General features: G+C 39.2%; 1 protein-coding gene across 1 annotated transcript in view; it reads left to right on the top strand.

The window, feature by feature from the left end:
• The window catches only part of LOC126416712 (eukaryotic translation initiation factor 2A), a 167,589-nt gene that overhangs the window by 32,534 nt on the left and 118,800 nt on the right, over positions 1-16,255 (top strand). The window contains exon 3 of the mRNA XM_050084523.1: positions 6,589-6,707. Coding sequence (XP_049940480.1) covers positions 6,589-6,707 — 119 coding nt within the window. The remainder of the gene's footprint in view (positions 1-6,588; positions 6,708-16,255) is intronic.

Here is a 16,255-nt window from a genome sequence, read left to right on the forward strand (position 1 = left end):
CAATTCCCTGTTCCACTCGTAACACTTCTCCATTATTTGCCGTAAGCTAAAGCTCTGGTCCTGACAACCTCTAAGAGGCCTAAACCCACACTGATTTTCATCCAATTTGTCCTCGACTAATACTCGCACTTTCCTTTCAACAATACCTGAGAAGATTTTACCCACAACGCTAATCAAAGAGATACCTCTGTAGTTGTTACAATCTTTTCTGTTTCCATGTTTAAAGATTGGTGTGATTACTACTTTCTTCCAATCTGATGGAACCTGTCCCGACTCCCACGCCATTTCAATTATCCTGTGTAGCCATTTAAGACCTGACATTCCACTGTATTTGATGAGTTCCGATTGTCCAAAATACTTGTCATTTCCTTCTTACCTCCCTTTCGAAGACTGCTAATTACACTCCAGAATGGTTTTCCAGCAGCTTGACCCAAGGTCTCCAACCTGTTTCCAAAGTCTTCCCAAGATTTCTTCTTGGATGCTGTAATTATCTGTTTGGCTTTGTTTCTTTCGTCAACATAACTTTCTCTGTCTACCTGAGTTCTAGTATGTACCCATTTTTGATGTGCCTTCTTTTTCCTTTTACAGGCTGCCTTGACTGTGTCATTCCACCAAGCTGTTTGCTTCATCCTACCTTTATACACTACTGTTCCAAGACATTCTTTGGCCACTTCTAGAACTGTGTCCCTGTACCTTGTCCATTCCTTTTCCAGTGGCTGCAATTGACTACATTCAACTAACTGGTACCTTTCTGAGATCACTGTTATGTACTTGTGTCTGATTTCCTTATCCTGAAGTTTCTCCAATCTTATCCTCCTACACATGGACCTGACCTCCTGCACTTTCGGCCTCACAATACCAATTTCACTGCAGATTAAATAGTGATCAGTGTCATCAAAGAATCCCCTGAATACACGTGTGTCCCTCACAGCCTTCCTGAATTCCTGATCTGTTGTTATATAGTCAATGACAGATCTGGTATTCCTGCCGTCCCAATTATACTGGTGAATGTTCTTATGTTTAAAAAAGGGAGTTTGTGATTACTAAGTCCATACTGGCACAGAAATCCAAGAGTTGTTTCCCGTTCCTGTTGGCCTCCATATCCTCTCCAAATTTACCCATAACCTTTTCATACTCTTCTGTTCGATTTGCAATCCTGGCATTAAAATCACCCATGAGCAGAACACTGTCCTTGTCCTTTACTCTAACAACTACATCACTGAGTGTGTCATAAAAACTATCCATCTTATCTTGATCTGTCCCTTCACAATGTGAGTATACTGACACAATCCTAATTTTCTTGCTAGACACTGTCAAATCTATCCACAGCAGTTGTTCGTTTACATACCTTATTGCAACTACACTGGGTTCCATTTCTTTCCTGATGAAAAGCCGTGCACCCCATTGTGCTATTCCTGCTTTGACTCCTGACAGGTAGACCTTGTATTCTCCCACTTCCTCTTCTTTCTCACCCCCTTACCCGAATGTCACTAACAGCTAAAACGTCCAACCCCATCTTACTTGCAGCCTCTGCCAACTCTGCCTTCTTCCCAGAGTAGCCCCCATTGATATTAATAGCTCCCCATCTCGTTACCATTCGTTTGCCGAGTCGTATCTTAGGAGTCCCTGGTTTGTCAATTAGAGGTGGGACTCCGTCACCTCAAAAGGTCCGAGGCGTTTTGCTCTGATTGTTGCCAGCATCATATTTATAGTACCAGGGAAGCAGGTTGCTAGCCTTACTTGCCCTGGGTCCCATTGAGTTTAACCCTAACGGTTGAGGGACTAACCGGTGGATTTGGTAGTCTTTGCCGTCTGAGCACAAAGGTGGCCACGACTCGGAATATGTCCGAGATGCCCAGCCTTATTCGAAAGTAACTGGTATCCCGACTGTCAGGACCACTTACTTGGCCTCTCATACGTTGCCCGTGGTTCATGAACTAGGACATGATACCAGGAACCCACACCATGAACCATGACTGACAGATGATATCGAAAAAGTTCAAAGAAGGGTAGCTCGTTTTGTACTATCCCAAAATAGGGGAGATAGTGCCACAGGCATGATACATGAATTGGAGTGCCGATCATTAAAACAAAGTTGTTTTTCATTGCGACGAGATCTTCTTATGAAATTTCAGTCACCAGTTTTCTCCTCCGATTGCGAAAACATTGTTGCCACCCACCAACATAGGGGGAAATGATCATTGTGATAAAGTAAGAGGAATCAGGGCTCACACAGAAAAATTTAAGTGCTCATTTTTCCCGCGTGCCATTTCAGAGTGGAATGGTAGAGAGACAGCTTGAAGGTGGTTCAGTGAACCCTCTGCGAGGCACTTTATTGTGAAAAGCAGAGTAATCACTTACATATAGATGTAGATGTGGGCTATCGACCGCGTTTTACTTTTTGTCTGTCGCAGCAAAATGGAGAAAGACATGTAATCTTTAGTTAGGGACCTCTGCTGTGTGTACAGCATATTTTGTGGACCTTTCTCCAAGAGGAACCCCTTGTTCTTAGCTGTCTTTGGTCCCATCAATTAGGCTTAACATTTAGTTGCTTTTAACTTCTTTTTCATATTAGTATTGTAAGGGGGCTTATGATCTCAGTTGTCTCTGACCCTTTTGGGGGAGGGGGGGGGGAGGGGGACATTTTGCAGCTAATTTTGACAAAAGTATAAAGAAGACTTATATAATCTGTTGACAACTTTCCGTCCGAGATGACTTGCTGTGTCGTCCTACCAAAAAGTCCTCTCTCCAGTCACAAAGTTTGATAATAAGTATAGATATGGTACGGAGTCAAATACTTTTCAAAAATCAAGAAGTATAACATCTACTTTACTGCCTTGGTCCAAATATTTCAGTATGTCCTGTCAAATGTGCGAGTTGGGTTTCACCTGATGAATGTTTTCAGAGTACATTTTGATTAGCATGAAGGAGGTCATTCTGTTCGAGATTTCTCATTATGTTGGAGCTCAGAACATGATCTAACATTCTAAAATAAATCAGTGTTGAGAATGTTGGACAGTAATTTTGTGGCTCACTTTGCCTACGTTTCTTGGAAACTGGTGTGACCTGCACTTTCTTCCAACTAAGTGACACAGTTTTTTGTTCGAGGGATCTTCAATAGATTATAGTTAGCATAGGGGGTAACTCAGCCGCAAATCTCAGTATATAAAAGGCAATGTCCTGGATGACTTACTTATCATTGGCCAGCGCAAATTGCTAAGGATAGAAACTTGAAATTTGGAGGTATGGGTCGTATACTGATAGGTGTCATTTAAGAAAGAAGTTTCCGAAATTCCATCTTAAGGGGGTGAAATATAGGGGATGAACAATTTTTTTGAAAACTGTCACTATCAAGGCAATTTTGAAGCTAGACCTACAGAAATTGGTATTTGGTTTCTTGGTAAGAAATAAATACGTGTTTCAGTCTTTTTAGAAATCCAACTGCTGTGGGGGTGACATAGGGATGAAAGCTTTTATGGAAATATTTCATTCTGCAAGCATATTTGAAGCTAAATCTGTGCAAATTTGTATTTGGCTCCCTGTTACAAATAAAAAAAATTATGTATGTCACTGTTTTTGGAAATTCAACCCGTAAGGTAGTGCAATAGGGGACGAAAATTTTCAAGAAAATATTTTGTTACATTAAAAAATTTTAAAGCTAAATTTATGAAAATTTGTAGTTCAGTTCTTGGTTAGATACAAAGAAATATTAGTTAGGGTATGAAAGTTGCTACGGAAATCTCTCCACAAGAATGCAAAAGGCATGATTAACAAAAACTTTGGACTCCAGCTGCCAGAACTGCTTTTTGGTCAGAAGTATGTTCAGAAAAGACCATACTTATATGGCCTTAATTAGTGTAAAAAGCTAAGAAGTTGCTCCAATTTGTGAACAACATAAAAATTCGATTAAATAAAAACAAAAATACTCTGCAGGTCATACAGCATATATGAGCAAAGCAGTGGGCACTAAGCTAGTTCGGTACAGAATGTACAGGGATTCCATTGGTCCCTGAAGCTTTGTTCAGTTTTAATGATTTCATTAATTTCTCAACACCACTGACAATAACACTTACTTCACTCATCTTTTCAGTGGTACGAGGATTAAGGTGGGGCAATACTCCTGGGTTTTTGTTTGTAAAGGAACATTTGAAAATGGAGTTAAAATATTTCAACTTTTACTTTGCTACTGTCAATTTCTGTTCCTGTCTCATTCGCCAGGGACTGGACACTAACTTGGGTGCCACTAACAGCCTTTACATATGACCAGACTCTCTTTGGGCTTTGTGAAAGATCATTTGAAAATAGTAGTCATGAAGGCATCATGCATCGCCGACTTGACAGCCAAACACATTTCATTTAGCATTTCTCTACATAAAGTCCTATGCTTTGTTTTACACCTATTACACAATCTCTGTTTCTGTAGAAGATTCTTTACAGTGATTGTATACCATGGAGGGTCCCCCCCTCCCTTTTATGAACTGTTCTACTGTGCACTTACCTATCCAGTGCATGGTCAGCTTTTCTTATTTTAAAACTGGGTCCATAGTTTCTCTACATGCTACTGTCCTGTTGTAAAAGTTTCAAGTTCTTCATTGAGCTATGACACTACTGCTGCTTTTTATTGAGTGTGTTGAACATATATATCTTCCAACTTGTTTTACTTGCCCTTTGTACTTTGGTAGTCATTGGTGCCACAATCACCTCATGGTCAATGGTACCAGTTTCAATGTGGACATCCTCATAGAGATCTGGTCTATTTGTTGCCATTATACCTAATATTTTTCCATCATGATTGGAGCCTGAACTGTGTGTTCTAAGTAGTTTCCAGGGAAGGAATTTAGTAATATTTCTCAGGATGTCTTGTTACAGCCACCATTAACAAAACCAATTCTTCCAGTTGATTAATAATTAAAGTTGCCACCAGTGATTACAGTTTGAACAGGGAGCCTATGTACAAGTGAACTGAAGTTTTCTCTAAACTTTTCAGTTACCTCTAAACATTTCAGTTACATCAAGAGGTGGTCTGTAGAAGAAACCAATTATAATTATATACCCACTGATACTGAATCTTAACCAAAAAATCTCGCATGCAGCTCCAATTTTTATCTCGATGGATTTGAGTCTCGTCTACTGTGACAAATATGCCACCTCCATGTCCCCATTTGCCTGTCCTTTTGATATATATTTAAATTTCCCCCACAAATCTCACTACTGTCGGCTTCATGTTTTAACTAGCTTTCTGTACCTAGTATTACGGGAGCTTCACTGCTTCTCATGAGCACTTCAAATTCTGGCATCTCATTGCAAATGCTTCGGCAGTTTACTATTTTAATACCCTCACTTGTGGATTTCATTTCTTGCGATCTTACACTGATGTTTCTGGGTTTCCTACTGCTATTGTTATCTGGACTGGATAGATGGCTGCCCAATCCAAAAAACCTTTCTGTGCACCCCGCATACTGTCCACTACCTGTGTAGCAGCCTCTAACATGTAGTGCACGGCTGACTCTACAGTTCTCAACACTATGGTGTAAGTCCAGGAAGGCACAGAACCCTCAATCCTTCCACTCGACTCCGAACCAGGGGCCTCTGCCAGGCACTTTATTGTGAATAGCAGAGTAATCATGTAGACGTATTTATGGGGGCAATGCTGTAAATTGTGAGTTTCTCAACCTCTTCTGCCAGATGCAGGTATTATTCAAGTCCAGAGTCCAGAAGACTGACATCATTCGTTCCAAAGTGCACCACAATCTGCAGTTGGCTGCACCCTATTCCCTCAGTGGCTGCTAGGATAGCCTCTTCAACTTGTTGCAAGAGGCCCCCAGGTATACACACTGCGTGCACCTGGTGTTCCTTCTTCTGCCTTACACTAAGGGGTACCATTATTTGTTATATGTTTGAATTGCCAACGATTACGAGACCTCTATCATTTTATTGGTAGTTCCTAACTATTTTGAAGGTGTAATCCAGTACTGGTGTTTCTGTACTTCTATCTGTTCGAAAGCCACGCTGATTATTATTCAGTAGACTGCGGCCACTTAAGTATGTGGTGATTCATTGTCTCATTAATTTGTCAGTTACTTTAGAGAATATTGAGAGGAGTAAAAAGGATTAATAATTTTCAACTTTGTGCTTAGTACCACTTTTCGACAAAGGTATCACTTTCGATATTTGCAGTGGGAGGGGTGGGGGGGGGGGGGGGGGGGCAGTCTCCCAGCGAAAAACTAATAATATGAGCTGAGGGTTTTGTAATCTGTGAAGCAGTATGAATCATCAGCTGTTTATGATTCACTTGTATAACATAACAGTTTGTAGATTTTCTGAAGTTGTTTTGGATGTCTTCACTATATTTCATTTTGATCCTATAACATATTTGGATTTCTTTACTTTTATTGTGTTTTAAAATAGTTTGTACACCATTAATAAGTTATTGTGTACCATTTATATTTTTTGCTTGCTTGCTTGTAGGATTAGTTTAAAGGCAGACTTCGGTAGAGGAAATAAATAGGAACTCCAAAACTGCATACAAATGATGATACACAAGTTAAAACTATATATTTATATTCTTTCATTTATTTTATGTTTTAGTGTGAAGATTGCCAGCACAAACACGTGGAAAGTGTTGGCAGAAATTCCAAGACCAAAAGTTTCCAATATCACCTTCTCACCAAAAGGGACATACATCATGACTTGGGAGCAGTACATGGGTAACAAATTACGTCCTTCCTTTCTTCAATTTCTTTTGAAAAATCTTTACTTTTAATAAAGGCCATCTAGATATAAATTTGAGATTTTTATCAATGTGTATTGTTCAACTAAATCAAACTTCGGGTTTGAATATCAACAATATAAGGAAAAGATAGGTTGCTACTCACTGTAAAGATGACAAATTCAGTTGCAGACAGGCACAACAAAAAGACACTTACACATTAGCTTTTGGACAATGCCTTCTACAGAAAAGTAAATAAATACACACATTCCTTCATACAAGCGAGCACACCTCATGCACACCTGACCGCGATCTCTGGCAGCTCAGACTGGCATTCCAGTCTGATCTGCCGGAGATGGTGGTCATGCATGAGTGAGATGTGCCTGTTTGTGTGAAGGTGTGTGTGTGTGTGTGTGTGTGTGTGTGTGTGTGTGTGTGTGTGATTTTTTTAAAAAAACTGGAAAGGTTTGATTTTATACAACAATAAAATGTGCAGAAGAATAGAAGGTTTTATTGTGAAATATTCTGCATTGAATTTTAATTGGGTGCAGATTTACATCAAAATTAATTCCAGTCGTTACCTCAGTTAATGAGCAACGAGTGCTGTGCAATTTGTTCATTCCAAGAATTTTGTCTTTGACGTGCTGCAGTCTTTAATAGTTACGATGGTGGAGTGTGCTCTTGTTGTCTGAAATATTATCAAAATGATTGCATCCGTATTTATGTGTGTGCAAAAGGCACTATAAGAAACTCCTCTGCATGTATTACAGGTTAGCTGCAGTTTATGAATAAATGAGATGAGATTTACAGACAAACTGAAAAAAATAGACACGGGATAAACTGTGTGCTTTCAAATGTTCTGCTGAGCTATTATTTCCATTCTAATGGAGAAGGATCCAATAGCTTAGCGGAATACCCTAAGCACACCATTAATTAATCAGGCCTAATAAACCTGAGAGATTTCATTAGACAAAGATAGCTATCAAAATAATGGATACACGATGTGTTCATAAGCTGATAATGCCAATGAAAGCTGCATTAAATAAGTTATTGTATATTTTGTGTGTTTATGGAAATGATTGGACATAGGTACAGCAGTGGCACATCGTTGGTGGATGAGATTTTTTCTTTATTATCAGCATTTAGTTGCTTGACCATGTAGCCACCTCTAATGTATCCACATTGAAAGTTATCAGTTTTGAGTGTTACCTATGTACAGTGGCGGTCATGTAGTAATAACAACATTATATCCGTTACAGAAAAGAAAAAAATGCATTTCATTTACCAGTAAAAGGCATAAGTTACACAAATTTGTTGTTAAATTCTTTATAGATGGTGTTAAGTAATATTGATATGGCTAAAGGTTATATTTACTTTACAGAAAACTGTGTGCAATTAAGGAATTAAATGAATATTTAAAAAGCCTTCAGCAAGTTGTTGATATTCTCAGGTGAGAAAATGCTAATCATAGAAATAAAAGCTGTGAGTTACAAACATTGGTTTCAAATAGTATTCAAAGCAGTTTACAAGCTACAAAAGTGATACGGAAAACAACAAATGATATGATATACTAATATGCAGAAGTGTTTACAGTGTGCTAGTGAAGAAAAATAGCCATAAGTGTGTAAACAATTCAGGCATTCTTCCCAGTGGAAGTAACAGCCAAAAGTGTGTAAACAATTCAAACACTCTTCCTTGCTCTCTTCGAATGCCTAACAAAGTGATTAAATACATGCCTCACTTTTGACAGAATTCATTGTATAAAACTAATCTCTTATGCGCAAACAGGTATAGTGTTTTATTGGAAAGCAGCAGTGACTTCATAAACATTTAAAGTGAACATTTCAGCCCGTGTGAAAGTCAATATAAAATGGAAGTAAAGTCAGCAGCAATAAAAAAGAACAGTCTAGGGAAGGCAACATGCTGTTTCTAGCGGACAACCTCAAAAGAAAGTTGGATAGCATTTTACAGGCCATTAATATGAACGTTTGTGCAACCGGCATTGTGAAATTCGGCACGAAAATGAAAAACATTATTGAAGACCTCTCAAAACATAAGAATGTACAGAAGGATAGTGACTTTGTTGTTTATGTGATTGGTGCAAACAATGAAGCCAAAAATTGTATAACAGGTTTGAAGAATTTTTTAGGCATGAACAAGATGAAAACACTGTTGTTGCGATGATACCTCATAGACATGACCTGATTTTTAATTCATGTGTTAACAAAGAGATCCTTAAAACCAATGTTAAAAATCACACAACTATACTCCACTTCGCAAAATGAAATGTAATAGATATTAGTAGACTTGAGAAAACTCAGCACACTGAACATGAGAAACTTGTGTGTCAAAAGATAAACATAATTGTACATGAAATTTGTGAATGCAACAGTCTCATTTTAAAAGACAGTCTTTCTGTGCATGTTAGTATACCTCATTTATAAGGGAAAACTGCATTACAAGGGAAGGAAGGGTAGGAACCACATTAAGAGAAAACTGCAGCAGACTAATTCATTTAGACAATGGTGCGTTTTAGATCATCCAGTGAAAATAAATGATTGTGTAAGACATGGTGAAATCAAAATACCTTTCTGTACCAAAGTTCTCTTTCTTCGTGTAAATGTACAATCTCTTAGAGGTAAAGTCAGTGATCAACAATACTGGCTTGATAAAATTAACTGCAGTGTTTTGTGTATCAGTGAACACTTGGTGAGTGAGTCTGAAATAGACCTGTGTGTTCCTCATGTACACTTGCTAGTTACTATCTACTGCAGAAAAAGCGTGCTACTTGGTTGGGTCTCAATCTACATTAAAAGTAATTTTACATTGCTCAATCATAGACCTTAGCAGAATATGCCTTGAAGGCATATTTGAAGTAGCTGGTATGCTAATGCACACACAAATTGTAATACTTATTTACTTTCTGTGTCCGGAACTAGACTTCAGACTTCCAAAAATCAGCAGCCAGTATGGCCTTGTCATTTGCCTCCAATAAGTCATTCATTGTGCAGGGCTGGTCTAAATATGGACAGATAGGCAGGTGTTGAGGATCCTGGACAGAACCACATAGACAGAGTTATGTTCTCATTCTCTTTTAGGAAACCCCATTGCTGCAGGTTTGTCTTGCACGTTGGCACTTCTACCCTCATGCGGTTTAGGGTTCTCCAGACTGTGTATGATAGGTCTCCACCAGGCACCAGTTCTTCTTTTACATCTTTATTGGGGTTTCTCAGGTCGATTTCCCACCTTTTCACACGATTCTCTGCAGCCGACCCTTCCAGGGCTCGGGTACGTGACAGGAATCTCTTCCTCGAACAAAGCCATCAGTCAGCAGGCTGGTGTCCATATAAAGGGTGACGCATGTCCTTTTCTTGCTTGGTTTTTTCGGCTTCGGCAGCGATGTCATGTCATATGTTGGGCGGTGCGATCCCCATGATTGTGCACTGGGGTTGGCCTCGCATCCGGTAACAATCCGTGCCATTTCATTCACCTCGACATCAACTTTTCTCGCATGTGTTGATGCAGACCATACTGGAGCGGCGTATTCCGCGGCTGACACACTGAGCGCAAGGGCTGAAGTTCTCAGGACTTTTGGGTTTGCACCCCAGGATCTGCTGGTTAGTTTCCTGATGATGTTGTTTCTAGTTGAGACTTTTTCCTTTGTGGCATTACAATGATGTGTATAGGTCAGTGTGCGGTCCAACGTGACACCAAGGTATTTGGGCGTTTTACAGTGCTCGAGACGTTCACCTCCATATTACATTTAATTCACAATTTGCCTCCGTGTTCTTTAAATGAAATAAACAGACCTGTGTCTTGGAAGAGTTCGGCCTTAGGTGGTTTGCCTCATAATACTGGGAGAGAGCTTCCACGGTACTGGTTAATTTCTCATCTACATCCGTAAAATTGTTACCTTGGGCTGCAACTGCAGTGTTGTCGGCATACATAAATTGGCATGTGATGTTTCGCACTGGTTGGTCATTTGTATATATATTATACAGAGCTGGGGCGAGGACGCTTCCCTGAGGTAGGCCATTCCTCTGATTTCTCCACCTGCTCTTCTTGCCCTGGAGACAGACGAAAAATCTATTATGCAGGAAAGTACTTATCAGTGATGTTAAATGGTAATCTCGTGTCACATTATATACTTTCCTAAGAAGCCTCTGCTGGTTTACAGTATCACATGCAGCTGAAAGGTCTATGAATGCCACTCCCGTGATTTCTTTCCTCTCAAACCCATCCTCGATATGTTGGGTCAGTTTCAGGACTTGACCGCAGCACGATTTGCCTGGTCGGAAACCTGCCTGCTGTGGGATGATCTGTTGTTCCAAGACGCTTTCTATGTGACTTAGCGTCAGGCGTTCCAAGATCTTAAAACAGTGACATAAAAGAGACACAAGTCGGAAGTTTTTTGGATCATCAGAGTCCTTTCCTGGTTTCAGAAGTGCAACCACTCAGGCTTTCCTCCACATATTTGGAATATGGAGCCTTTCTACATATGCGTTTATCAAATCTAGCAGCCACTGTAGGGTATTACTTCCAAAACTTTTAATTTGCTCAACTCTTAAGTTCATCGATACCAGAGCTCTGTTAATCTTCAAGCTGGAAATGGCTGCAGTAAGTTCTGACATTGTAAATGGTGCCTTGAGGTGATGATTTTCCTCTGCCGGATCATGTGCTAATGGCTCCTGGTACTTTCTTCCGTGGGTTTTGCCATTCATAAGGAGTGTAGTGGCGACTTAGTCTGCCGTGACGTTAGTAAATTTATCATTTGACTTCGTGGCGTCACCGTTAAGGTTCTTTAACAGTTTCCAAGCCCGCCTACTGTTTACTTTCATGTCCAGGTTCTCCATGAGGTCACACCATTTGGCTTTGCAGTTCTCAGCTATGACTGACATGAGTTCATCGCCTGCTAGAAGTATCTCATCATCAAATGGGTCGTTATCGAAGAGCTTCTGGTATCTCTCCAGTAGTGGCTTTGCGTCCTCAGACAGTCCCATAATATACTGTGTTCTGCATACTCGTGGTATTGTTTTCCTAGACACCTTGTGAACGAGTTTGACAAGAGTCGTACATCTCAGGTTGTGGGGGGATTTTTGTTATTTCTACATCAATGAGCTCGCTATTTTTCTTCCAATTGACCTTCTTTTGAAAAGAACTTGTTCAGGCTTAACAACTGCATTGACCGTGCAAATTATGGGCCAATGCTGCGTATGGGATGGGCCGATGCTGCGTATGGGGAATTGGCTCCCCAATCAGTTTTCCACATTGGCCAGCGAGTTTCTTGCTAACAAAGATGTTATCGAGATTGTACCCTTTCTTCCATCTGCCACTATTAAAGGAGCTTGGCAGTTTCGGGTCATGTATGAGCAGTAGATCGTCTACCTCAGCCCAGGTCTCCAGTTCCACTCTGCTGCTGTTAGTTTCTTTATAGCCCCATGTAGTGCTCTGACAGTTGAAATTGCCCAATACAAAATTAAAGTCTTGGTAACTGAAATTGCCAGGCTCAGTGAAGACAAAACCTGATTCTGGGGGTTTGTACACAGAGGTAACGTTATACTGCTGAGTTCGAATGGTTAATATCTCAATGTCTTGCCTGTCAGTCAGTGATGCAGAAGTGACTCTAATTCCTGGCCTGGCGAAGATGGCACTACTGTACCGTTTATGTGGTCTCTCCAAGATCATCTTCATTCCATCTATTTTGTGTGTGGGTCTGTGTACTGCCCCGATGAGTGTTTTGAATCAGGAGGAAGTCACATTGATATTCATTACACAGGTCAGATAATAAAACTTCTTTGTCTTTCTATATTCCTTCAGTGTTTATCGACATTGTCACAAGTGGCCTTAGAAAAGACCGTTTGGGTAGGGTCTTATTGGTTTTCATTTTCTCAGAAGTCTGTTCCGATTGTTGAAGGATTAGCCACTGATAGATTAACGTTGCCTGGGGTGCGCCCGATTGCAGTTCTCGTTTATCTTGCTGTCACAATCTTCAGGGAGGTTCCTTCATTGCACCCCACAAATTGTAATTGTCTCATTTTATTGAACTCCAGGCTCTGATGTGATTGTATTTATAGAGAAACTTGGTACTTTAATATTGCAGTTAGCCAAATATAAACAGCATAAATTTATAATTGTAGTTGATCATAAATGTAATTAGTAATGTACACAGAGACTCTCTTGAATATGATGTCATAGAATTAGGAATGCCAGATCACGCAGGGCTGTGGCTTCAAATTAAAAATTCAGCTCTCAGTACTGGAGGATGAGAAGTGATGTAGACTGCTAGGAGACAGATCAGTTAAAGAAAATAGATTGCTCTCATAATGGATAATAACAAAAGGTTTTGACAAATGCTTTTCCATTTTCTTGACTGAGATTAAGTGCATAGTAGAAAAGATGTGCCCCACTATAACCAAACGATATCATACTGATATTACACATAAGCAGCATCATACCAGCAACTGGTACACTCCACAACCTAAAAAAACTTAGGATACTGCTATGAATTGTGAAAGATAAGTTTCATAAAAATGACTGAAAAGAAAAATTACATAAACATGAGAAAACCCTACAGATCCAAAATAAAAAATGCTAGGCACAATGTAAATGATGAGTATATTTTAAATTCCAAAAATAATTGTAAAGCAGCTTGGAACTCATGAAAAGGGAAATTAATAGTATCAATAAAGAAAACAGTATCCCTGTTGACTGTGATACACTTAGTGAATATTTTTTTGAATAGTGCCAGCACTACCACTCCACTCAATAATTCTACATTAGGTGCAGAATCCCTGCTAACTCATGCAAAACATACAAGTGAGAAATTTATTTGAACCCAATCACTTTAAATGACGTTTATAAATCACTATGTAAACTGAGCAATTTTAAAACAGAAGACTATTTTGCACTCTGTAGTTTCTTCACAAAGTGTATAGCAAAGGAAATCAAAATACCACTTCTCGCACTGTTTGACATAGTACTAGATGAAGGAATTTTCCCAGAATACTTCAAGCTCACAGTTACATTACCTATGTATAAAAAAGGCGATAAAACCTCCTAAGTAATTACAGACTCATTTCAAAAGTACCAATCATACCCAGGATAATAGAAAATTGTATTCATAAATAGATATACACGTATTTTGAAAGCAACAAAATTTTAAATGATCAACAATTCAGATGCAGGTCTCACATATCTACTGTAAAAGCATTTGAAGCTTGGGTGAATAATGTTTGAGGGGATGAAAAAAAGCCTATCTATGTCTGAAACACATACTGACCTAACAAAGCATTTGACTCAGTGTCACAAGGCATAAGCATCAATATGTTACAGTATTGTGGCATAGAAGATAAATCACGCAGTTTATTCAAATCTTATTTAAGCAGTAGGTTACAGCTTGTTTATGCGTATAAGCAGAGATCACCAATACTCCTGATAAAAAGAGGAATACCCCAAGGCTCTGTTCTTGGACCTTTCCTTTCTGTTGTCTGCATTAATCACTTTTCAAGTTAGGTGACATGTAAAAACATACTACATGCTGCTGATGTGACATTAATAATCACAGCTGAGAATTTACAAAGTGTACTACCTAACAACAGAGGAGTAATGAAAATAACTAATTATTTAAGTCAGGCCAATCAGCTGTGCATAAACCAAACAAAAACATAAGAAATAATTTTTAATCAAAAGATAACCAAAAATTAAAATAAAACAGTAAAACTATTCGGACTGTTCATAGGCCAAAAACCATCTGTGCAGCACACTAGCTCATGTCCTTTTTATTGTATAAATTAAGGAACAGTATGAGCAAACAGTTCTAGCTCCACTCATATTTTGCTCTCTTCATTTGTCATCTGTATATGGAATATTGCTCTGGGGCAATACCCCAGGAACTATACGTGTTTTCAAATGGCAGAAGATGACAATCAAATATTTAGTAGGATTATCACCAAATAGTCCTGTAGAAACCACTTTAAATGTCTTGGCATAATGACATTACCTAGTCCATAATAACTATAAATACTTGAGCATAAAATTTTTCAGTAAGCTGCCATACTCAGCTTGTACAGTGCCATGTAAGAACATATTACACGCAATGAATTCTATTCAGTTGAAGAATTCCTAGAAAGTAAACATTATAATATGTGTTTTCCCTTTTTATTTTCTGTACATGTAATTGATTATTGTATAAAACTTGACACCACTGTATACTTTGACGAAGCCAGTTGTATGAAAAAAACTGAAAGGTGAATGAAAATATTCTATTCTAATCTACATGTATGCACAACAATGTGTGTGTCCATTCTGCCTTCTGTTGTGCTGAGTACTTAATTACTTCTCCAGGTAATTCCTTTCTTCATTTCAGTTCTTACTGATACACCTCGGAGTGGCTGTATTCACATGTGGTCTTGTATTGCAGGTCTTCTCTGGCTCTCCCCTATCCCCTATTCCAGAATGTCCTTTCTAGCATATGTACAGCAAAAAAAAAAAAAAAAAAAGCTCCTTGAAGTTTTTGCAGTATCCAAATTTTCCAGTGGCTGATAATATGGACACTCCTAACTCTTGAGGATTGCATACAGGAGTTCATAAATGCTGCCACCTCCTGTTCTGTATACAGTAGAGTGGTAATCCAGTGGCTTCTTTGTACCTCATAACACTGAACTGTTTCAGTGTTTGATCTAAAGCTGTAAGGCTTCCTTTTCAGGAAATCCTGAGGGTATGTGGTTCACATCTCCCGCTCACGCATATAAAGAAATGCATCAGTCAGCACCAGTCCCTGCAAATGTTTTTTGAATGATAATTATTAAGTTACGTGTATGCTAAAGTTGCATAAAACAGTCTTATCTCCATTTGCCTGATACACCAATGAGTAGTCATGATTGTAGGGTGTACTTCTATTTGATATTTGTTTGTTGTTATTTTCTCTTTGCTAGAGCAAGCCTAACAAAGACTTACAGCACACTTTGCATACCTTCAGCAATACTGTCAGACATGACAGAACGTATGACCTACATTTAATTAGACAGGGGAAGGTACTGGAGGAGTAGCTGCTACACACCGTATAGCGGAGATACTGAGTCATCGATAAGCACAAGCTAAAGACTGTCAGAAAATGAGCTTTTGGTCAACAAGGCCTTTGTTGGAATGCGCGCGCGCGCCCACACGCACATGCACGCGACCACGACCATAGTCTGTCTGCAAGTTGGGCACGCGCGCGCGTGTGTGTGTGTGTGTGTGTGTGTGTGTGTGTTGTTTATTTCTGATGAAGGCCTAAGCTCACTTTCTGACAGCCTTTTTGTTGTACCTATCGGCGACTCAGCATCTCCGCTGTATGGTGAGTAGCAATTGTCATTTTCAAAATATTGCTATATTTAATTAGTATACACTACTACTGAACTTGATGGCTCCCCAGCGATCTGAACAATGAAAGGGGATGGGGGCAACAGTCAAAAGGAAGCACATCATTAATGCACTAGCACAGAGTATTGTAACTTGTACAGCATCTTTAACACCCTTTATATATTCGCAATCTGACATTAGCAATCT

This window comes from Schistocerca serialis, chromosome 8 (genome assembly GCF_023864345.2).
Source record: "Schistocerca serialis cubense isolate TAMUIC-IGC-003099 chromosome 8, iqSchSeri2.2, whole genome shotgun sequence".
Lineage (NCBI taxonomy): Eukaryota > Metazoa > Arthropoda > Insecta > Orthoptera > Acrididae > Schistocerca > Schistocerca serialis.